The sequence below is a fragment of the Arachis ipaensis genome, chromosome B9 (genome assembly GCF_059453495.1).
Source record: "Arachis ipaensis isolate K30076 ecotype BB chromosome B9, ASM5945349v1, whole genome shotgun sequence".
Classification (NCBI taxonomy): domain Eukaryota; kingdom Viridiplantae; phylum Streptophyta; class Magnoliopsida; order Fabales; family Fabaceae; genus Arachis; species Arachis ipaensis.
This window is the reverse complement of record NC_142444.1, coordinates 157103877-157128579: the sequence shown is the minus strand read 5'-3', so window position 1 is coordinate 157128579 and position 24703 is coordinate 157103877. Positions and strand designations below refer to the sequence as shown.

The following is a 24703-nucleotide window of genomic DNA, read 5'->3' as shown; positions in this document are numbered from 1 at the left end:
GAATGAGATCCTATAGAATCAGAAGCCATAACTGCCATTCAAATTATAGGATTATGCGTTTTCTGTTTCAAAAACCTATGCTGCCATTCATCCAAATTCGCAACGATAATGACCATTCTGCCCTCGTCTTGGTACCCCTCCCGTGAACCCTATGTCATCATTACGCGCTTCAAGATTCTTGGTGTAGTGATGTTCAATAATAGAGATCCCTTTTGTTACTGGTCAAGCAATGAAAATCCTCGTTGGGTACATAATTTTTTCCACGATCAAAGAGCCCTTCTTCAAAAGAACCATTGTTATTTGCATCCCTCTTATCCTGCTTCGCCTTGACATCGACATTCCTCCTATACTTAGTCTCGCTCACAAAAAATCTCTTTAGTCCGCATTCGGTTAATTTCATTTATTGCTTTCAATGCACCTCTTTTCGGTAGTAGTATGAACACAAACAAATGAATCTTTCTATACTTATATCGTTTATTTACTCTGTCCACCTAAACAGATTAAACAATTCTTTTCTTGAGACATAGACATATTCTGGTAAATTATCCAAAAAAAAAAACAGTGAAAGATTCCAAGCTTGCGGATCTTTTACGTGAAAAGATTGCCTAACTTTATTCCACCTGTGTATCCCACCCTTATGTTCAAATATTCTTTCTTTTTTTCTATGTGTATTCTCTGTATTCTTTATGTATTTTCATGGAGATTTTGATTTACATATTTCTCCAAATTTATTTGAATTGGATAGATACATTCATAATTATCACAAGTGGGACAAGTTGCCACATTAGACTCATGGTTTACGAAAAATTTTACTGGTGTAATATCGGTGACAGTAATTAAGATGGATAGAAGAGGTAAGTTAATAGTAGAATTATTGACCAATATCGCCATAACGTTAATGATGAAAATGATTTATGATTATATTACATTTGTACAAAAAATAAGTTATCAAACACATATTTATATTAAAAATAAAATAAAACAGTACCAATTTTGGGTTCACCAAGGTTTGAACTCTTGACCTTTCGAATCTGGAACTCTTATACCATGTCTTAAAACCACTCATCCCAAAAGCACAACCTGCTAAGACAATGTAACACTAATAATGATATCTCTAATACTTTCTAAACCTTCATTGTACACATTGTACGCTTAGATCATTGACTCCCTATACATTCTCATAAATATATGGTGCTATTTTTTGTATGCACCTCATTTTTTAAGTATAATTTGGGATAGTTTTAAAAATACTTGTACAAATCTAAAATATACTTATTTATAATTAATAATAATTGCACAAATAATCGTATATGTATTAAATATTTAAGTATCATATGTGTGTGGCCATGAATTTGCCCCGCTAGTGCTCGAAATTTTCATTTTGTGTAATATATATTAGATTTTAATATTTTTATCTGTAATATTACTTTTTTTTACGCATTTTTTTGTATTTTTTATGTACTCTCATAAAAAAATTATATATTTTTAGATGTGTTTGAATTGGATAAATACATTCATAATTATCACAAGTGGAAGAAATTGTTTTGTTGGACTCATGGTCCATGGAAAGCTTTACGTATCTAATCTCGGTAATAATAGGGTAATAATTGGGACGAGATAGAAGAGGTAAACTAGCAGTAGAATTATTGACCAATATTCATAGCTTCAATGATGAAAATTACTTATAACCATGTTACATCCGTAAAAAAAATAAGTTAATATATTTATATTAAAATATATATTAAAAATAAAATAAAACAGTACATGTGTAAATATAAAAAAAATATATAGTACTATTTTTTGTGTGTACCTAATTTTTTAAGTATAATTTGGGACTATTTTAAAAACACTTGTACAAATATAAAATATACCAATTTATAATTAATAATAATTGCACAAATAATCCTATATGCATTAAATATTTAAGTATCATATGTGTGTAGCCATGAATTTGCCCAGCTAGTGTTTGAAATTTTTCATTTTGTGTGATATATCTTATATACTAGTATTTTTACCATAATACGAGAATATGAATTTTTTAGAGTTACGTCGATTTTGTCCTAATATTATAGATTATGATATAAAAGATTTATAAAATCAAACTATTTTTAACAAAATTACAGGGGATAAATGTAACATCCCAAATTTTTTTGGAAACATTTTATATTCATACACTCGGATTTAAGACGATTGCTAGGAAGAAATACGAGTTGGTTTGTGATTGAGTCCTTATCAAGATAATATTATGTTATTTAATTATTACATGCGTTGAAATTGAATTCCCATTTATTGAATTGATAGGAAATTGCAAACAAGAGAGTTTTTACTAGAGCTGAAATGTATCCAATTAGTCATACGAAGAAGGATGGATCTTTTGATAATGATGAGGCTAGAGAGAAAAGTGTAAGCACTTTCACTTTATTTTGGCTTTGTTTGTTAATGATGATGGAGATTATTCTAATGATGATGCATTTCTCAAATTTTTATCATAGGAACAATTAACTTTGTTTCAAGCTAATGAGAGTTCTACTGATAATGTATATATCAAGTTATTTAGAAAATAACATCCGAGTCGTGTTAGAGGTGTAGGATTTGGTGTTTGTCCATCCCAAGTCATGAAATCTTCTAATAGTTTAGGAGGGGTATCTTCTTCATGCAATCATGACTTTGATATGGCTAAAGTTCGCTCTATGAAAGTAGAATTACAAAAGAATAAAGCAACAATTTCCTTATTACAAGCCCAGGTGACATATTTCATTAATCATTGTATTGGTAGAAAAATGCCACATGACTTTCCTACAGCTACGAATAATGAGGTAAATATTATATATTATTTTTTTCCTGAATCTTTCATTGTGCATGATTTAGTAAAATAATGATTTAGTTATTGTTGTTCATTTTCCTAATTTGTGCGGATAGCTTATGCCTTTTCATGTTAGACTTAAATTATTTAATGGTCTTTGTTTTTATTCTAACATATTTTTATTTATTTTTAATCCTAGGTTGCAGACTCTCTAATGGAGACAAAGCCACCTTCTACTATTCCATGAAGTAGTTGTAGAATTTTATGATTGAAGTGACTGAAGACTTTTATTATTAAAGTGACTCTTTATTTTAGGCTTTTAGCTTAGTTAAATATTAGAAGCAAAATTCTTTTCTAATTCAATTTTAGGATTGCGCTATTTGAATTTACTCTGATATGTAAATATAGGTATTAAACATTGATTGTGTTGGATTTATGATTAGGTAAGACTTATTAAATATATATTATATTTTGAAAAGCAATGTTGATATTATTTTTGTTAATTTTTCTATTTTACTTTAATTTTTAGATCTTAATATTTGTAATAATTATTTTTTTTATTAGGACCGAAGCATTAGGAAGTAGTTTATATATAAATTTGTTTATTTTTTAAAAAAACATGCTGCCGTTTTTGCGGCAGTTGAAAACCGCCGCGAAATTCATGTTAGATGTTCTGTCGACCTTTTAGCGGTGGTTCAAAACCGCCGTGAATGTCCAAGGTAATTAAAATTTTGAATTTCGCGGTGGTTGTTAAACCGCCGCCATACACCTACTCTGCCTGGTTCACGCGCATAGTAACGGTTTCAAATCGTCGCGATTTGCTGAGTGACTTTGGCGGCAGTTATTCTAGCGGTTCTTCGAAACCGCCACCGCTGCTGTGCCGACAGTTGACCTGGCCGCGTTTTGCTCACCGCCGGCACCCGATTATAGCGGCGGTTATAACCGCCGCAACCCCCAAAAAAAACCGCCGCCGCTACGCTGTTTTGTTGTAGTGGACGAATCCAGAAATGTTATCATGGGGCCAATAACACATATAATATTAAAAATTATGTAAAAAATTATATAATATAAGATATATTACAAAAATATGTGTGTACTTTTTACTAACGAAGTGGTCAATTTTTTATATCATAAAATTTATCGATAATAGAATTTGTGTCAAAATTTTCAGCAATTTTCTTTTCAATATAATTAAAAGACAATTAGCAAGAAATTCATCTTTCATTTTGTTACTGAGTTATTTTTCACAATATTCATAATTGAAAAAGATTTCTTAGTTGTAGCAGTTGAAATAGAGAGAATTAATACCAAATGAATAAAAAAATGTCACAGGAAGAAAAAGAATTCACTTGATGAGATTTGAAAAGTTTTTTATTTAATTAAAAATATTAGTAATAATATCTTTTTCAGATTTTTTAATATTGTTACTTACTTTTTCTATATTAAAAATTATTAATATTTAAATTGAACAGAACTTTTATTTATATTAGACTAAATACTAAATATTTTTTTAAAAAAAATTAATTTATACATAATAACTTATTACTATTAATTTTTTTAAAAGAAGCGGGGGGAAAGGGGGGCTGAGGCCTTCACTCGCGCCCCCTTATGTCCGTCCCTGCTTCCTATAGATGAAACAAACACCAACAATGATGTTCATTCCCTTTCTCTACCTCCTCCACCAGTCCAGCCACAACTTGAGGTGATAATCAGCCAACCAAAAGGCTCCCCACCAATACAAGATACCTAACCGACTGTTGAAGACCTTCAGGTTGTTTACTTATTGCTTTATCTTTAACACTACTTACATTTATTTAGTTGAAAAATAATGGTTCTACCAACTGGCCTATGCAGGATGCAAAGAGAGGAAGGCCACCAAAATTGCATGTCATTAAACGCAAGGCAAGATTGAATGCCTCCACCAAATCACCTGTAGCCATATCTGCTGAAACACTGGAAGAAACAAGTTCTGTAACTGTTAAGAAGATGCAAAGTTTCATGACATTTGTGCCAACTTCAGCCTTCAAGCATCTAAGAAAGAAAGATTAAAAATTTTAATTAGGAAATGTGTTTTGTATGTCGTTGTTATTAGCTTTTTGGGAACAAGATTGTGTAAACAATATGGTTGTGTTATCAGGATATTTTAGTTAGGCCTATTATGTTGTTTTGTTTAGGTGAACAATGCTATGGAACCTTTGTTTTGTTTTGCTCTGTTAAGTTGTGGATCCTTGATTACCTATGTGGTATATCTACTAAGACAATATGATATGATTATGATGTTTGTTATGGATTATAACAATGATTATGTCTATTGTGATGTATACAGCTTTTTGGTGAATTTATATTTAGGTTACAAACATCACCATATTGTATTTTCAATCAAACCCATCATGCTCAAAGGACAAGTTTATGTTGACTTAAACACGATCAAGCTGGAACACCTAATTTATTCATAAGTCACATCATCATTACATAACAACTAATTCAATTTCAAAACTCTAACAACACCCCTAAAGCACGACAACATAACACTCCATCTGTAGCTTTACTTGGAGATACATGTGAACAAAAGTGATGCAAAAATGACAGTAGCCACAATCGTTGCAACTGAGATGTACATTATTAGCATCTTCATTGCTCTAACTTCACCCTCCAAGCTACCCACTCTCCATGACACATTCAATCTCCATTCATCATACTCACTGTCAACCTCTACATCAGTTTCTGCTCCTGCTTCATACCCAACATCATCAACCCACCTAAAGAAGTTGCAGTGGCTTCCCTTCTGAATATTTTCAGAAAAAATATCAATTTCAACTGCCCAACAAAATAGACATAGGAAATAGAAAACAAAATTAATTTACCCTAACTCACCAGGTATCTTGCACAAGTGTGGAACAACCTATTTGGATTCTCTCTTGTACCAGATTTCTTGATCATTGTCTTCAACCTGCAAAATCATGTCTGGTCTAGGGATGACAATTTTTTCCGACGGACGGGTATCCGCGGGGATTTACCCGCCGGGGAGTAGATATGGGGAACATTTTTTTCCGCGGGTGACGGGGACGGGTACCCGTCTATTAAATGGGGCGGGGGCAGGGGAAGAGGTACCCGCCCCGTGGGTACCCGTATAATACCCACAATATAAAATTACATAAATGCCCATATATATATCTCCTTCAACCCAGTAGCCACCTCCTTCTTCCTCTGCCTCCAGCTGCTGCTTCTCTTCTCCAACAACAGCGTCGCCGACCATCTTCTTCCTACATCGGCACCTCGCCAGCCACGCCAAGGTTCTCCGCTGCTTACAAGTCTCATTGTTGGTCACCGCCTCCTTCCCTCACTCACATCGCAAATCACCACATTCTCCCTCACTGTCGCCGTCTCATCATCGCCGCCTCCTGCTCCTTGCTCGTTCATCATCATTGCAGCCTCCTAATCGGTCTTCCTCGTCGCTGCCTCCTCAAGCAGAATCGTCACCGCCACCAGCACAATCGTCGTCGCCGCATCAATAAGGCCCTTTCTCTCTGATTAGTTTCTTTTGAGGTTTTTTTTTTCAACATTTGGGGTTTAGAGTTTGTTCAATATTTCACATTGTTTATCTTCTGTGTTTGTATCTTTATTTCTGCAATTATTGTTGAATTTTTATTTGGCAATTCAGGATTTGTTCAATTGCTAATTTTTTGTATTTGAAATGGTTTAAAATTGTTAATCTTCTGAATTTTATTTCTGTTTGGGCAATTGTTATTGAATTTTGATTTGGAAATTTAGGATTTGTTCAATTGTTAATGTGTTTGAAATTGTTAATTTTCTAAGTTTTATTTCTGTTTGGGCAATTGTTGTTGAATTTTGATTTGGAAATTTAAAATTTGTTCAATTGTTAATGTTCTGTGCTTGAAATCGTTTATTGTTCTATGTTTGAGATTGTTAATTTGTAAAATTCGCAGATATTCAGGTCTCCGGCGGATACGGAGTCCCCATTACCCGTGGCGAGGACGGGGCAGGGACGGGGGCGGATTGTGGTGGCGGGGGCGGGGGGTGGAGGACATGTTCCCGCCCCATGGAGACCCGTTGCCATCCCTAGTCTGGTCCTTGAGCTTCCTCCTCCGTCGCATAGAAGAGTTAGAACCATGGCTACCAAGAAACTGAGACGACAAGTCATCGCCATGACTTCTATTCATCATGACAGCGACTGAACAAATATACAAGGTCATCTACCAGGAAAATCACACATATTTACAAAATTTTTATGCAGCCGTTGCTACCATTAAAGTTTAAATACTTCAGTTATTAGACGTGAAAAAAAAAAAAAAAAAAAACTTCAGTTAGGAATTACATATACAATATTATATATGTATGTGAGTATGTCTAAATAACATGTGCGTATGATGCATGTATTCGTTTGGCTGTAAACTCACTATTATGCATGGTCAGTTAACCTTGATGTATAATTAATCTTAGTGTATACTGTTATATAAAAATAAACAATAGTATAATAGTGTTACTGTATTAATGATATTATAAGAATAACTTACTGGTTAATAGTTAGTATTATAAAAAGAAGGAAGAAGAAGATCAATGATGATAATATTGCGACACGTTAATTAAATCCCGAGCAAAATTAGGAACTAATTCTTGAGGCGACAAATAAAGTTTTTTTTTTTTTTTGGTAAAGTAATGGGGCCTAAGCCCAACAAAAGCAAACTAACTAATTTGACTAGTGGGTCTAGAGACCTTCCAATCTTGCTCCATGAGGATTTCTAAGTTTGGCTCAGGTTTATCAATGAAACTATATCCAAATGATTTATTCAAGCTATGCTTAGCCATCCAGTCGGCACAGGTGTTGCCTTTCCTGTGAATATGCAGAACTCTAACCTCCCAAGGTTTCGCCAGCTGGTCTTGGACTTTTCTAAGAAGAGAATTGTATTGATTATGAGATTCTCCTTTTGTAATCTGTTGGCAAACTTCTAGGGCATCTGTTTCAACAATAATTTTTCTTATTCCCAAGTCCCAAGCTGTTTGTAAACCATAAAAAATTCCCCACATTTCCGCTTGAAAAACTTGAGTATTGCCTATCTTTGCTTGAAAGCCTGCAACCCACTCCCCCTTCCACGTTCGGATTAAACCGCCACACCCAGCCATATTTTTTAATTTTGAAACTGCTCCATCAGTATTCAATTTTACCCACCCAATAGGAGGGGGCATCCATATACCTTCCTGGCTTTTGGTTTCATTTATTGTGCATTTCTGACTTCTTCTTTCATACGCTTTCCTGTAATTATTGAGGGAATTCCTAATCACTTCAACAGCGTTCTTGGGTCTTACATAAGGAGGAGAGAAGACCTCAAGGTTTCTCCACTTCCATATCATCCAACAAGCAACATAAAACTCATCTATCCACTCAGATGGTGACTTACCAATGGAATTTTGCAAATTTAATTCAATCCATCCTTGGAAGTTGAGGTTAAAGAACAGGGCTACAGCAGCGGGGTTGATGAGCTTCACCCAAATAGTCGCAGCTCTTGGACAATCTCTTATCACATGCAAGATAGTTTCAGGTTCATGCTTACAATGATGGCAATTAGGATTAGTTCCCATCATAGATGCTCTTCTGCTGGCTGTTAGAATTCTACCATGTAACAATTGCCATATGAAAACCTTTATTCTCTCTGGCCCCTTCCATTTCCAAATTTTCGTCCATCTGTCTACATTATCATTCACATCCCACTCAGCAAGCATTTTATAAGCCGAAGCGATTGTGAATTGTCCACTCGAGGACTTAGTCCAGCACAATGAGTCTTTCAAATTACTTTTGGGGGGAGGAATAGCTCTGATTTTATCAATGATAGAAGGAGGGATGAGAGTATATAAGTTATCCAATTTCCAATCTCCTTGATTGTCCACATAATTTGCAACCAAATCTTCTTCTCTTCCCATTGGAATTGGATTGATGGCAGCTCTAGCAAGACAGTCTTCATTCGGTATCCATTTATCCTTCCAGAAAGATATGCTTGTTCCGTCTCCAACAACTCTTCTACAATTATTCTCCACTATATGCCACACTTTAACCAGTTCTTTCCAATTGGGAGAGTCAGAAGCTTTAAAACTGATACCTGAATCCTCTCTGCTATGGATATATTTATGATAAAAAACCTGAGCCCACAAATTATTGGGTTCAGTCAACAATCTCCAAACCAATTTCATTAGGAAAGCATCATTAACAAGGTTGAGTCTCCTAAGCCCCATTCCTCCTTGATTTTTGGGTAAGCAGAGAGTTTGCCAATTAACATGGTGCATTCTTTTCTGATTTGGAGTGTCACCCCATATGAATCTCCTTTGCATTTTCTCCATTTCCTGGCAAATACCTTTTGGAATCCTCATATGCTGCATATCAAAATTAGCTATGGGATTTAAGATCGACTTAGAGAGGGTTATTCTCCCGGCTAACGACAAACAATGAGACTTCCACCCCTTTAACTTGCTTTGCATTCTTTCCAAAACATTCTTAAACTTGTCCTTCCCTTTTTCTGTGATTGGTGATGTGTGCTCCCAAATACCTCCCCAAATATTTATTTTCTTTGTAATGGCATAAGTCAATAATAGCTTTTCTGTCTGTCCCTCTAACATTGTTGGAGAAAGTTATAGAGGTTTTAGTATCGCTTACTTTCAGCCCTGAAGCTACACAGAAAGCTTTTATAGATTCAAGAATCACTTTCATTTGTTTCTCGGTAGCTTCTCCAAAAACTAGCAAATCGTCTGCAAAGAGGAGGTGGGATATGGGAGGGCCTTGTCTACCCACAGTGATTGGATTCCAAATGCCTTTCTCCACAAGATCTTCAATGAGATGAGATAATCTATCAATAGCTATGACAAAAAGGTAAGGAGATATTGGGTCTCCTTGTCTAATACCTCGAGAAGGTTTGAAAAAATCCGTCTTCCCCCCATTCCAAAGAACATTGTACGAGACAGTAGAAACACAATTCATTATAACCTTTAACAGTTGCTCTTCTAATCCGAAGTCTATCAGACACTCTTTAAGGAAATCCCAACGAAGCCGATCGTAAGCTTTCTCAAAATCAAATTTGATCGTCATAAATCCTTTGCGCCCTTTCATCTTCTTCATGGCATGGGTTAATTCTTTAGCTATCAAGATGTTGTCATGTATTATTCTGCCAGGCACAAAGCTAGATTGAAAGGGGGAAATTCGGTCCTTTAGCGCAGGCTTCAGCCTATTCACGATGATCTTTGATAGACACTTATAACTCACATTACATAAAGAAATGGGCCTGAATTGGTTGATGGTATCTGGTAATTTCACCTTAGGGATGAGTGTAATTAATGTTTGATTGACAGTTTCTACCATACTCGGCATGCTCCAGAGAAGGTGGATTAGTTGCCCAATGTTCCCTTTAATTATGCTCCAATTCTCCTTGAAAAAAAGGGCTGGAAAGCCATCCGGACCCGGTGCCTTGAAGGAGCCTATACCAAACAGTGCATCTTGAATTTCTTTTTCTGTTGGTTTTAAATTGAAGCTTCTTTTAATATCCTCTTCCAGCATGGGATAGGATCTTGTGGTAATTAGAACCGGAGAAAGAGAGTTATCATGCCTGTAAAGACATTTAAAAAATTCCACTACATGTTGGCGGAGCTCCTCTTGATCTTCAATCCAATCACCTTGTGAGTTCATAAGCTTTAAAATTCTATTTCTTCTTCTTCTAATGATTGTTTTTGTATGATAATATTTGGTGTTTCGATCTCCCTCTACTACCCAAATATCTCTCGATTTTTGCATCCACATAATTTCTTCTCGATCCAGAATTTCTTCAAGTTCATTCGTCAGATTTCTCTCCAGCTCTTCCAAAAAAGGGTTTCTTCCATAAGATGATGCTTTTTGAATTCCTCCAATTCTCCTCATAAGTGATCTTTTTTGTCTGCCAATGTGGCCAAAAACCTCTTTGTTCCAAACCATCAAATTTTCAGCAAGTGCCGATAAGGATCTCCCCCAATGTTGAGCTCCACTCCAATGACTTTCTACAAACTGCTTGAAATCAGGATGCCTACTCCACATTGCTTCAAACCTAAAAGGTTTATTATTTGCAAGGTTATCTTTGGGCTTCATAGATATTAAGAGGGGGTGATGATCTGACTTAACCCGCGCTAGAACTTCAACTCTCGCCTCATGAAATTTTATTCTCCAGTCTGCATTAGCTAGAGCTCGATCTAGCCTCTTGAAAACTCTTTCAAGATTCTCCCATTGCGGTCCCCTCCAAGTGAACTTTGGCCCCACTGATCCTAGGTCAATCAACATACATTCTTCGATCCATCTTTTGAACCTCTTGCAAGCTCCAACATCTGTTCGACCTCCACCTTTCTTCTCCGAAGGATCTGCTATTTCATTAAAGTCGCCTACCACTAACCAAGGACCTCTGATCCCATTCTTGATTATCTTGATATCATTCCAAAGCTCTCTCCTATTCACCTCTCGAGGACTTGCATACACGGCAGTTAGGAACCAATCCTCATCATAATCCTTCTTAACATTCATGTGAACATATTGCGTTTTGGATTTCAAAATACTTATAACAATATTTGGATCCTTCCACATCACCCATATGCCCCCGCTAAAACCAACAGCTTCCTCAATATGATAAAATTCAAATCCAGACTTACTAATGATCTTCCTAGCTTTCTCACCGCTACATCTTGTTTCCAACAGAATGACTATATCAGGTTTATTAATCCTTACAATTTCCAAAAAGGTGCGACTAAAGGACTCACTAGCAGCACCCCTACAGTTCCAGCACTTAACTATCATTGGAAAATAAAAGGAAGGTAGGAATAACACAAACCTATTCTACCATAGGCATGTCTTCGTCTCCCTCTCGAGCAAACCCATGCTGGATCCCCAATGATACTCCATTCTCTGCATTAAGCATAATTGGCTCCGAACGCTGGGGTGATTTGGGCCTTGTTTCCTCATATTTTCTGATAGCCTCCAACATAACGTCTGTTCCTATCGAATTCAGATCAGGAGGTGCAGGAGGTGGTCCTTGATGGTCCTCCATGTTCTCATCCTCTTGAATCGTCTCGGGGACAAACTCTTCAATCATACTTGTCTGTTGGGGTGAATCCTCAATGTTTTGCTTTGTGGGAGACTCTAGCAGATGAACATCATTAGTGATTGGGACAGGAGAGGTTGTCTGTGCAGGGGTCAAGTTGTTTCGTTGGTTAATCAGGCTGAGGGTAGGTTCAGTGGTTGTATTTTGCTGTAGAAGAGTCTTGTGTTGGGTCAAGGGGTTATGGGCTTGAATAGTCATGTATGAGGTCAAATCAAGCTTGGATGTAGAGGGCTCAAAGTTAGGGTTCTTTTTTGTGGGTGTTTGTGTGTTCATTTTTTGTTCTTGTTTTTGGGCTTTTTTGTGGGCTTGGTTATGGGGCACAAGATTTATAGGCTGGGAAGAGGGAAGAGGGACTTTATTTGGAATTTCTTCAATAAATGTAGGTTTCAAGCCAGTGGCTGCCTCAGCATGATTATTTACTTCCTCATTCTCTCTCAGAATGGCAAATCTCGTACCTTCGTTGCTTTGAGGATTCCTAGTACCATCCACATTCATACCTCCACCTTCTGCTCCACTATTCACTTTTGTTGCTCTCTTTCCACGATTTGTCCTTTTGACTACCATCCAAGGACCATAATCACCTCCATCATCTTGAATTACACTTTTACCCTTATTTTTGGAATTATCGTTACTGTCCTCCTTCATTCCACCATTCTGGGCCGATTGAGTTCTTCCTCCATCTTCCTTCTGTGCAGACTGATCACCTTCTTCATCTCCCTTCCTCTTATCATCTAAATCAATTCCATTGCTAGGCTTCTCCTGCATCTTTGATTTTGGGCAGTTGGATTTATCATGACCAACCATGCCACACCCAAAACAAATATTGTGCAAGCCCTCATACTCGACAGTGTATCTTACTCCATTAATGGAATATTGAGAAACTAGAGGTTCTGTCAAATCTAACTCGACACAGAGTCGAGCGAACTTACCGCGACATTTATCCGCAGTGTTTGCGTCCACCTTCAAAGTCCTTCCAAGAATATTTCCAATCTTCTTTAACATCTCCTCTTCGTAATACTCAATGGCTAGACCCGGGAGTCTCACCCATGCTGCAATATAGTCTATGGTGGCTTCAACCGGATTGAAATTTGGCTTCCATGGTCTTAGGGCTAGATAATGATCAAAAATTCTCCAGGGTCCTCCAGTTAAAGCAAAGTCCAAATCCTCCTGAGAGAAGAATTTGACTATAAAGTAATCGTTCCCCAAATCTATTACTTCAATGGATCCCTGTTTGCTCCACATGGATTCAAGCCTCCTGCTTAGGACCGGAAGGGAGATCCTCCTTCCCAAAAGCTTTACTATAAGAGTATCCCACCAGGGATGTCTAAGCTTTTTTAAACCAGCTTCATTGATGACAAAATTATACATCCCATTCACCTTCTCTACTCTGATATCTGGCTCTTGCTGTTTATCAATTTTTCGGTTTCCGAGTGCTTGTGATGGAGCGACTTCCATAACTTCATCCTCATCCTCTGAATTTTCCTCAGACTCTGAGAACTCATCATCTTCCATCTCTCCCACCGGGGTCTTTCCTCCTTTCACTGCCTCACTGAAAGTTTTGTGCCCAGTACCTGCCCGTTCATGTTCCTCCTCTGCTCCTATCATCCAGTCTTCTTCCCTAGGTACCAGTGTTACTTCTCCTGTGAAAACTTGACCTTCTCCTTCCTTGCGCACTTTCTTCATGAGTCGCTGCATCTGATCTTGCTCGGTTCGATGCGGTTGTCTAGGTTCATGTGCCCGGGAATGTCCCCCACGGACATAACCCCCTCTCATGGCGGTGGTGCAGAGCGAAAACGTAAGTGTGTGTACGGAGAGAAAATAGGTAATATCAAGATAATGCTAAATGCACTTTTTCGTATAGTATCTCTTATCCGGCGACAAATAAAGTTAACAAATCAAATCTGAGCATAAAGAATTTCATATTTTCTACCGTGGTGACTAGATATGGTAGATACAATATATTTAGTGAATTTTATTGTATCTATAATTTGATGTCTAATTTTTATTTAATTTATTTTTTATGATAATTTTAAATTATTTAATAATTATTTATTTTTATATTTTTTAAATTAAATATTAATTTTTAATATCTTTTAGTAAGTTAAACAAATACTTTTAAGTACCATAATTATCACTAATATATTTTTGGTAGTACAATATATTACAATGATTTTATTTTTGGTACATTCGGATATTTTTGGTACAGTATCTTAGCATGCAGCATCTCTTGTTTTATATATCTTTGGCATCAATAATATTATATAACTTTCTAAAAAAGATTGCGAATTTTGTGCGAAAAAAATCTTGAAAATAGATTGAGAATATAAAAAAGAATAAATTCGGTGATTGAATAATAATGACAGTTGTATAGCAATGGCATGGTTGTCAAGCAATGATGGAGGTTGCGAAGTTTATGTGATGCACAAAAGCATACCTAATGTTTGTCTTATAAATTTTGGTGAGGTCAGCGGCTTAACTTTTCAAGAAAATGTCAACATGATGAATAATATATCTTTTTCATAGTTAATAGTAGGGTTGGAAATGAGTCAAGCCAGCTCATGAATTAGCTCGAACTCGATTCGTTAATAGTTCGAGAGCTAGTGAGCCAAGTTTGAACTTGAAATTGAGCTTATAAATTAAATGAGTCGAGTTTGAGCTTGGATAAGCTCAGCTCATTAGTTCGTGAGCTGACTCGATTATATATATATATTAATACACATATTCTATATGCATTTAATCTATACTTTTAATATTATATATATATATATATATATTAATGATCTTAATTATTTAAAATTTTATATTTATTTTTTACATATAATTTTGATGTAGGACATAAATAAAAAATTTATAATTTATTGATAGATAATAATATATAAAATTAATTTTTTTAAATATTTTTTAAAATATATAAATTATAATTTATTAATATAGAATTGTAGATTATGTATGTATGTTCCTATTATTTGAGCCAACTCATGAGCTTTCGGTGAGCCGAACTTGAGTTTAAGAAATATGTTTGATTGTTAATGAGTCGAGCCGTGAGTCAAGCTCAATTTTTGTGAGACGAGCTTGAATTTGGTCTAACTCGACTCAGCTCGACTCACTTCGAACCCTAGTTGATAGGTAAGTGTCACCGCTTGCACATTTAGTAAAAAATTTTAGGGAACCAAATTTTATTGTCAATTTCTACTTCTATTTCTTCTAAATCCTTTTTGGTACGAATGGTAAGAAAATTAACTATATAGAAATACAAATTAAAATACAATATATATACACGTTAAATTTAATACACTTATTATAATAAGAAATAACCTAAATAAGATTTTTTTTAATGGTATTTTTTAATTCTAAAAATTAAAAATTAATTTATTACGAATTTAAATTTGTTGTTGACGAATAAATTACTATATATACAATAATATTTAAATTTTTGATATTTTTTTAAATAAATTAATAAATTAATTCTTAGACTAAATTAAATTAAGTAGAAATTAAATCAAATATTCCGATATATAATATTTTATATATTTTTTTCTTAGCTGGATGCAATATTTTTTTCTCATGTTGTTTGGTAAACCCACAGAAAGACAGTGTGGTGAAGTTATGATGCATGCATATTGATAAGGATACGTACTCCATACAATATATGGAATATATAGATACATAAATTTTAAATTTTTATTAAAAATTAAAGATATATATAATATAATATAATATATTTTAAATAAATTATAATAATATTTTAATATTTTTAAATTTATTTTAAAAATATATATTAAAAATACGGTCAGACACATTAATATATAATAGTATTTAAATATGTTTAAATTTAAAAAAAAATCTTTTATTTTTTATTAAAATATAATTAAATATAAATATGTGCAAATTAAATAAAAAAATTAAATACAAAAGATACGTGTATTAGATTAATGTTGATGAGTAATATGTGCAAATTATATTCGATATGTAGATACTACAATTCAACAAAATGTTTATATTTTATTGCGATGAAGTGAGAAAAAATAATTATGTAAAATATTTAGCTTTGCAAGTTTATTGTAGGGTAAATTACCTCAATAAACTAAATGCATACCAATATTACTTGAATATCCCAAATCAGAAAATGCTACGTCAAAGTCTCAAAGCACATTTTTATATAAATTAAATTCAATGAATTCGAATTAGGTAAAAAATTGTTGTTGAATGAAAATCGAATCAAGTGGATTCGAATTAAGTACATAGTTAAAATGCTAATAAATCGAATGGATCGATTTACAAATCCGGGTAAATCGAATTCAATAAATTCGATTTAGCCAACTAAAAAAACGCCCAAGGTAATTCGAAACTAATGGATTCAATTTGATGGTTTTGTAAATCGACACCCATTGTTTCGATTTACATGTTAATTTCGTCTTGCATAATTTGAATCTAATGGATTTGATTTGCATGGATTTTGGCTATATATACAAATCGAATTTATTTCATTCGAACTAGAAAACTCACATACCCCACACGCAACCCCACCATCTCTAGAAGCAACCCGGGAATAATCGAATCTGCATCCGAATCGTCTATATCGTCTAGATGGAGTCGCACATATTGTTGGTGCCGTTCACCTCGAGGTTAGTGAATTTATTTTATTTTATTTTTTGAAAATAAATTAGTCATTGTAGTTGGTTAGAATCATTAGTTAGGGATTATTAAAAAAAAAACAAAAAGCAGATATTTGAATTTAGTTCATGTTAAAATTAGTGAGTTATTAACTATAGAATAGGGTTAACTATAGATTTATGAATAAGGTTAACAATAGATTTTTTGAGTGTATTAACAAAAAAACAGATTTTTTTTTTCGACTTGTGAGGCACTTAGGCAATTGTTGTGTACCTATGGAGGACTATATGCTGTATTAATTTTTTTTTTACCTTGAAGAATTGGATCATGAATTATGCATTGATTTGTGTTTTATCTATGAAAAATTGGTAGGACGTTATTGTAAACATGATTTTAAAGTTAGCACATGCAGTGTCTATGGTGGTTAGAGTTTTTTATGCATTGAACACTTTTTTGTAACGATTGTGAGAAGGAATTTTTTATCATTATGCAACCCCATCGATGCATCGGCAGCATGAGACAACAACACAGTATGATGTTAGATGATAGGATCATTCCATACTTGCAGATGGCCGGTTTGTAACATCTTGCAAGATTGAACGAGAGTTGGTTTCGATTGGACGAGTCATTGGTGAGCGCATTTGTAGAGAGATGGCGGCCTGGGACGCATACCTTCCACATGCTGTTTGGGGAGTGCACGATTACCCTCCGGGATGTAGCATACCAGCTCGGGCTCCCGATCGATGGTCAGTATATTAGCGGATACCTGACAGACTTTCCACGATATATAGAGGGTGGTCGGCCAGCGTGGGTGTGGTTTGAGGAGCTGCTGGGGGTATTGCCTCCTGCGAACAGCATCGACAAGTTCACAGTGAAGTGCACATGATTTCAGGAGATGAAGAGTGAGCTTCCGCAGGGGGCAGCCGAGGAGACGGTTAGGAGGTATTCCCGTGCGTATATCATGATACTCTTATCGACGCAGTTGTTCGGGGACAAGTTAGGTATTCTCCTCCACATCTGTTGGCTAGCTTACGTCCTAGGCTAGAGGACATGGGTCAGTACAGTTAGGGGTCTCCTGCACTGTCATGGCTATACAAATGCATATGCCGTATGGCGAACAGAAATGACATCAAGTTGGCTGGTCCATTGCAGCTCCTCCAGTCGTGGATCTTCTGGAGGTTCCCTGGATTCCGGCCGGATGGATTTGATATTTTTCATTGGCCGTTGTGTCGAGGTAGTCTCCCTTTAGTTATGCAGACTTTTTTCCATTATTTAGCAGTTCACTTTATTGTTAATTAAATATTGTGGTTATCAACTCTAATCATGGGCAGTATGAAGGCTGATATGACATGATAATCAAGCTTTTTGTGATCACTAGATATCGATGTGGCTAGATAAGTATAAGGACCATTGTACCGTTTTACCTCCCAAATGTCTTTGCGTTGGCGGAGGCTAACCTGGATGAGCCATGTGCACCCGCTGCCGAACTCCTTGCACTTGCCATCGTACTTGCGATGATCAGATTCCAATACCTTGTACTCAACCCCACGGCAAATGCTATAGGTCTCCACGCTAAACACGACTTCCTCTTTATCCTGAAACTGCTGACCAACCTGAAATTCAGATACAACTCCTATATTTTATGTGTCTCTTGCTCCGAAGCTAACAGGTACACTCGGATCCCCCTAAGGTACCATGGCATCCAAGTCTAGAGCAGAGAAGTGCGGGGGGTACTGATTAGTACCTGAACTAGATGCTCCTCTACCCACAGCTGGAGTCGTCCGTGGTGTCTCATCGTCACTATCATCAGCTATCGTGGCGGGCTCCACATCATCATCATCATCATCATCATCATCATCATCATCATGTAATGCATCCTCAACTCCATCGGGTACTCCAACCTCTCAAAAAACTGGGACCATCGCAGGAGAACCAGGCGTCGCGAAAGCAACCTCTCCCAACGGTCCAGCCTCACCAACTATTGCGGTTCAGATTAACTACAAAGGACGGTGAAGCTACTAAATTTGGCTCAGGTGCAATCACCAGCACAACTGACGAAGAACCAACAGGCATGGAACTAGAGCAAGCTGGATGTCCTGTGGAGTGGGGATTCTTATTCGAGCTTCCAGAACTAGATACCACATCCACAAGTTTCGCCAACAGCTCTGGAGTCCTCACCTCGGGAAACTGACGGCGACAATGGAACAGCACCTGAAAATCTTCGTCACTGCTAATAACGAATGAATCATACTTGGCATCATCGCGTAACACAGAAATCGGGATTCTATAGAACAACTTCTCCACCCGTTTCACGCCTTGCAGTCCTAGTCTCTGGAGTATAGTATTCTTAAACTCGGCAAAATTCGTCGAAGGTTTGAGAAAAACACTCAGCGGATCCTTGTTAGTAAACTTATTTCTGTTCGCATTTTTTTCTTAATGGACCCTCTATAATGCACAAGAGCTAAAAAACTCTCATCATTAGCCATTGTGAATCTCACTCTTCTATAAAATTTCGTGTTGAGCTCGTTTTTATATACTTCAGTGCTCTATAAATCGAATTAAATGTCTTCGAATTATTCATACAGTACCAAACACAGTAAATTGAAGCTATTAGTTTCGATTTACCATAACGTGCGTGCATGGATAAATCGAATTCATTAGATTCGATTTACGTTCAATAACAAATCAAATCCAAATATTTCGATTTAGTAGGGATATCTTAATTCGAATCCATTTGATTTGATTTTCATTCAATAACATTTTTTACCTAATTCAAATTTATTGAATTTAATTTACTGCGTGTTTCATTAAATCGAATTTAATCAATTCAATTTATAAAAAAATATGCTTTGAAACTTTAATGTTACATTTTTTGATTTGGAACATCCAAATAATATTAATGTGCATTTAGTTTATTGAGATGATTTGCCCTTTATTATATTTCATATATTGATATATCCATAGGTATGAACTTGTTATTATTATTTAGGGCAAAAAATAAATGAACAAATATACTGAAATCAAGAATTACTATTACAGTATATTTAGTAGAGTTTGATAAAAGTTAAATATAGCATTTAAATTATGGGAGTCACTCTCACAAAGACGTTTAAAACGTCTTTTTTTAAAGATGTTTTTTAAAAATTAAAATTTAACACATATAATTAATTAAATTGTATTATTTTTGCCAAAATTAGACTAGACAAATTAATTTGATCGAAAAATAATACATAAAATTTTGAATCATTCTAAATTAATTTTTTTATAAAAATTACTATAATATTTTTATTATAGAAAATGACTAAAATACACATAAATTAATTTGTCTAGCCTAATTTTAACAAAAATAATACAATTTAATTAATTATATGTATTAAATTTTAATTTTTAAAAAATATCTAAAAAAACAATATTTTTGACATCTTTATCTAAGTAACTCCTCTAAATTATATTGTTAAACTGGTTCCAGCTGCGGCATAGCCTTCAGAGTTGAGAGTGAGAAGAAGATTAAGAAGGGGCATCCCAGAAACACATGCAATGACTTCCAACACGTGTCCCTTTCCAGCCACACAGTAATCCCACTTCTTTATTGCTAACTCTGAAACCCTCAGCTTTTGTTTCTTTCTTACTAAAATTAAAATCTTTCAACATACAATTTCGCTGTGGTCCCCATTTCTCTCGAATTTCCTCTCTTTTTATCAACTTAGTAAAACTCTTCGTTTGTTTTCCCTTGTCCTTGTCCTAATCCAGCGAGGAGATCACCCCATAACCCCATTCATTCATTCAATCAATTTCGTCCCTGATGGAAAATGGGATCCTGCTAAGGTTGTTCATCCATCCATCTAGCTTTCACACTTTAACTGCTAGCTGGATTCTGTTTCCTTTTGCTACCTAAGCTACTTCACTTCCTTTTTTCCCACAAGGTAGAAGAAAAACGGGGTTGCATTTTGTTTTTCCCTCTTGGGGAAGGAAAGTAGGGGAAAAAAAAATAGGGCTAAAGCTACCAACTTTTAATTGAAACAGAATGTAGGTATTTGCAAGAGAAGGCTTTATAAGTCAGCAAAAGCTACTTTGTTTCTGAAACGAAAAAAAAACAAGAAGAAAATACTAGCTTAGGTTGATCCCGAGCTTCCATGCCACCGGCATTTTGCTTTACTGTTATTCCTTTTGGTTTCAGGAGTGGAATCTTACATGTAAAAGTTGAAATCTATGTTTCAGTGTTTGGTGGACGAAAATTGTTTTCAAGCTGACTTGGGTCGGTCCCTAAAAAAAAAGATTGATGCTTTTTGGTTTTTGTTTTTCCCCATTTTTTAATAAGTTCGTAATCTATCTCTTTCTCTCTCTATGGAAATTGGGTGGTTCTATTTTTATAATAGAAGATTATGGGTTTAGTAGATTAATGGGTTTTACAGTTCATACCTTGTCATCAAAACGCGTTTCGTATCCTTATTTGATATTTCCTTTTTCTTATTGTGTGCATGTTTGCTTGTTGTAGCAGTCAGATCTGCATCTAATTCTGCGCCGGCTGCATATCCAAACATTCTCGCAGGTAATTCAGCTACTGTCTTCCCTTTCTGCTTGGAATTTATGTTCTCTAATCTCTACTTGTGAACCCAGCTTCAAGTTTCTTCCTTTTTTTTATTATTACTAAAAAAATGAAGCTTGCGGTTCTAAAATTCAGTAGAGTTCAAAGTTGTTTTATAGAAATTGCATTGATAGTACTCAATGCGCTGTAAAAGCTTGCTTCTGCACTTTCGAGTCTTGTGTTGAACTTGGTTGTTGCTGAAGACCGGTGTGAAATTGTAAGATCCTTAATCAGCAACTTCTTTTGTGATGAATGCAGATCAACTTGGGATAAAGTCTCTGTTTTCGTTTCAATTGATCTTTGCTTTGTGAAAGTTTGGGGCTTCTGAATTCTGATAGCTGGCGAGAGAGAAAGGTTTGTGAAGTTGAGTTGTTGGGTGTGCTTGAGGAAACGTTCTCTCTGGTGGGGATAGAGCCTAAGAGATGGCCTCCGGTGAAGGGAGGCGTCGTCACCATGATCTTGTGCCTCTTGCTGCATTGCTTAAGAGGGAGATGAAGAGTGAGAAGATGGAGAAGCCCACTGTTAGATATGGTCATGCCGCTCAGTCTAAGAAAGGGGAAGATTACTTTCTAGTCAAGACTGATTGTCAGCGAGTACCCGGGAACCCTTCAACTTCCTTTTCTGTTTTTGCGGTACTTTTCACTATTTCCTTGCAAGATTACATTAGACATACTCGGATATTCCCCATAACTGCATACCCATGGTTGAAAATTTGTCTTCTTTTTGGACTTTTGGTTGGATAAAAGCTTTTTCAGATTGTTATTCTGAACAGTGAGCTAAAATTGAATGTCCTTTAGATAGAAGCACATCATTGTCTGAGATGATCTTTCATATCTTCTTGTTTACAGATCTTTGATGGACACAATGGAAATGCTGCAGCCATTTTTGCTAGAGAGCATTTGTTAAATCATGTATTGAGTGCTCTTCCTCGAGGGCTTGGACGAGATGAGTGGTTGCAAGCTTTGCCTAGGGCATTGGTTGCGGGATTTGTTAATACTGATAAGGAATTTCAGAGCAGAGGTATGCACTTTTGCTTTTATTCTCTCTCCCCCCCCCCCCCCCTCTCTTTTGGTTGGGAAAAGTAATTCTTATCGAGACGATGGAGGAAATACAGAACAGGAGGATGAATAATATCCTTTTGTTTTCAAATGATTTTAATTCATCTTATACGGTTTTCTCCAGGAGAAACTTCTGGAACCACAGCTACGTTTGTGATAGTGGATAGGTGGACTGTGACAGTTGCATCTGTTGGAGATTCCCGTTGTATACTAGATACACAGGGTGGTGCTGTTACCACCTTAACGGTTGATCACAGACTTGAAGAAAATATTGAAGAGTATGTTTCGTATCTCTTAAGGCCTAATTAGTTAGCTTTTTCTGCAAGCTTATGTTAATCAGTTGCTCTGTATCCACAGGAGGGAACGTGTTACTGCAAGTGGAGGTGAAGTTGGGAGGCTTAGCATTGTTGGTGGTGCTGAGGTGAGCACTCTATATTGTTTTTTAACTAGTGGAAAATCTGAAAATGGAAGAAAAAGAGATTTACTTTATTTATCTTCTCCTTTTACTTTCAGCATCCAATTTAAGGACAGTCCATAAAGCTTATCCTGTATATATTAGAAGTTTATTTTTGGACCATTGCAGATTGGTCCTCTTCGTTGCTGGCCTGGGGGTCTATGCCTTTCAAGGTCAATAGGAGATATGGATGTTGGGGAGTTCATAGTTCCAGTACCATATGTCAAACAAGTGAAGGTGCAATCTCTTTCCATATAATCTCGTCTATGTCAAGTATTTGATACTGCTCGGTCTGTATTCTGATAAACATCTTACATTTCCCATGGATTATAGCTATCAAATGCTGGTGGTAGGCTTGTAATTGCTTCTGATGGCATCTGGGATGCCGTGTCCTCCGAAGTGGCTGCTAAATCTTGTCGTGGTTTGCCTGCTGAACTTGCGGCTACGCAGGTTGTGAAGGTAAACTATAGTGGTATATGCTATTTTGGATAAAATCAACTTGTCTTTTGTCATGTGACTTGATATTAGCAATTTAATGTCACACGGCACAAATGGCATTTCTCCTCACATAAGCTTCTATATATCCCTACTTTTATCCAGGAAGCACTAAGGACAAGAGGGTTAAAGGATGATACAACTTGTATAGTAGTTGACATAATCCCACCTGATAATGAGTTGCCACCAACTCCTCCCCCCAAAAAGCATAACAAGTTCAGAGAGCTTTTCTTCAGGAAAAGGTCCCGTGATTCTGCCGGTAAACTGTCAAAGAAGCTTTCAGCTATAAATATAGTGGAGGAACTCTTTGAAGAAGGATCAGCAATGCTTGCTGAAAGGTAATATCATCTTTGATAGACGAACATGTTCAATTGTTTCCTTCAAGTATTGAAAAATCTTGTGAAAGTTCCTTGCATGTTTTTCTTAGTGTCCTCCTTTTGTCCCCACAGGACTTTTCTAGCTAACTGTAGTGATTGATATATACTTGATACCAGTATAACAAGATGATAGAGAGATGGATAATGGTACTAGTATAGGGGATGGTATTTTCGTTTGGATAAACTGATAATTGGTTAAATAATCAACTGTCAAGGTTAAACATTAGGATTTCCATTGAGGCATACTTCAGGATAATGGTGGAAAGAGAGGAATTAGTTGTAAAAGCCCTTCTTAATCAAGTTCTTCTGTAATGGGAAATGAGCTGATAATGTTTCAGTTCAGTGGTTGAGGTAATGAAGATAAGTTGATTGTTAAAACCACAACTGGGAAGATATAATTTTCATCCTAACCATGTAATTGAGCCTTGGAATTATAATTGTGACACATGGCTATTTATTGATCAACTAGCAAATACAATTGTGATACTGTTGTGGTTCTTAAATGTTTAATGTTTGATATGTGGTGCAGATTAGGGAGTGATGAGAACTCAGGGCAATCAACATCTGGCCTTTTTGTTTGTGCTGTGTGTCAAGTTGATCTTGCTCCAAGTGAGGGTATCTCAGTCCATGCGGGTTCCATCTTTTCCACCAGCTCCAAGCCCTGGCAAGGACCTTTTCTGTGCTTTGATTGTCGCGATAAGAAGGATGCAATGGAGGGAAAACGCCCCAGTGGAGTTAAAGTGTCCTAGGATCAAAATTGATAATGCCCTATTCTTTATGTCATCCTTCATTCATTTTTTCAATCACGATTTTTATAGGCCAAGTAATTGATTGAATCTCACTATGGAGTAGCAATAGATGTATGGTGTATGTGATATGTGGAAATTCATCTAAGAATGACATTACATTTGAATAGCAAAAGGCTGGTAGAGATCCTGGACTGAAGTTTTGGGCGTCTGCAGAATGTTCATCTGTGGTTGATTGTTAAGATCAGTGCCAGCTTGATTCTTTTGTATATCAGCATGATCTTGGTTATGAGCATTGTAGAACATACTACCTTCACTCCAATACTGTATATATATAGATTTCTTAAACCTTTTCAAGCATTGGGGAATAGAAAGTTCAAATCTTTACTAATGATTGAAAAGCAAATCCATGTAGATCTGAGAGTTAGATGTATTTCAACCAAACTCCTCTT

At 35.9% G+C, this 24703-nt stretch overlaps 2 protein-coding genes across 10 annotated transcripts; one reads left to right on the top strand and one right to left on the bottom strand.

Annotated features, from left to right (window-relative positions):
- Nucleotides 1-17831: 17831 nt before the first annotated feature.
- On the bottom strand, nt 17832-21077 carry LOC107616168 (uncharacterized). The gene is made up of 4 exons (XM_088499433.1): nt 20956-21077; nt 18516-18952; nt 18231-18430; nt 17832-18149 (listed from the first exon to the last, which is right to left on the bottom strand). The coding sequence occupies exons 1-4, from the start codon at nt 21075-21077 to the stop codon at nt 17832-17834; spliced, it is 1077 nt and encodes a 358-aa protein (XP_088355559.1).
- LOC107618015 (putative protein phosphatase 2C 15) lies at nt 20018-24642 on the top strand. Of its 9 annotated transcripts, none has more exons than XM_088500169.1 (10): nt 20018-20459; nt 21035-21085; nt 21380-21753; nt 21970-22141; nt 22304-22457; nt 22537-22600; nt 22763-22870; nt 22967-23092; nt 23234-23466; nt 24035-24642. In XM_088500169.1, the coding sequence occupies exons 3-10, from the start codon at nt 21544-21546 to the stop codon at nt 24252-24254; spliced, it is 1287 nt and encodes a 428-aa protein (XP_088356295.1). In that variant the 5' UTR covers nt 20018-20459; nt 21035-21085; nt 21380-21543; the 3' UTR covers nt 24255-24642. The 9 variants fall into 9 exon arrangements, with proteins under 9 accessions (XP_088356295.1, XP_088356292.1, XP_088356291.1 ...); XM_088500166.1 differs by having other exon boundaries at nt 20027-20361; nt 21032-21085; XM_088500165.1 differs by having other exon boundaries at nt 20027-20459; nt 21032-21085.
- The last annotated feature ends 61 nt before the right edge of the window (nt 24643-24703 follow it).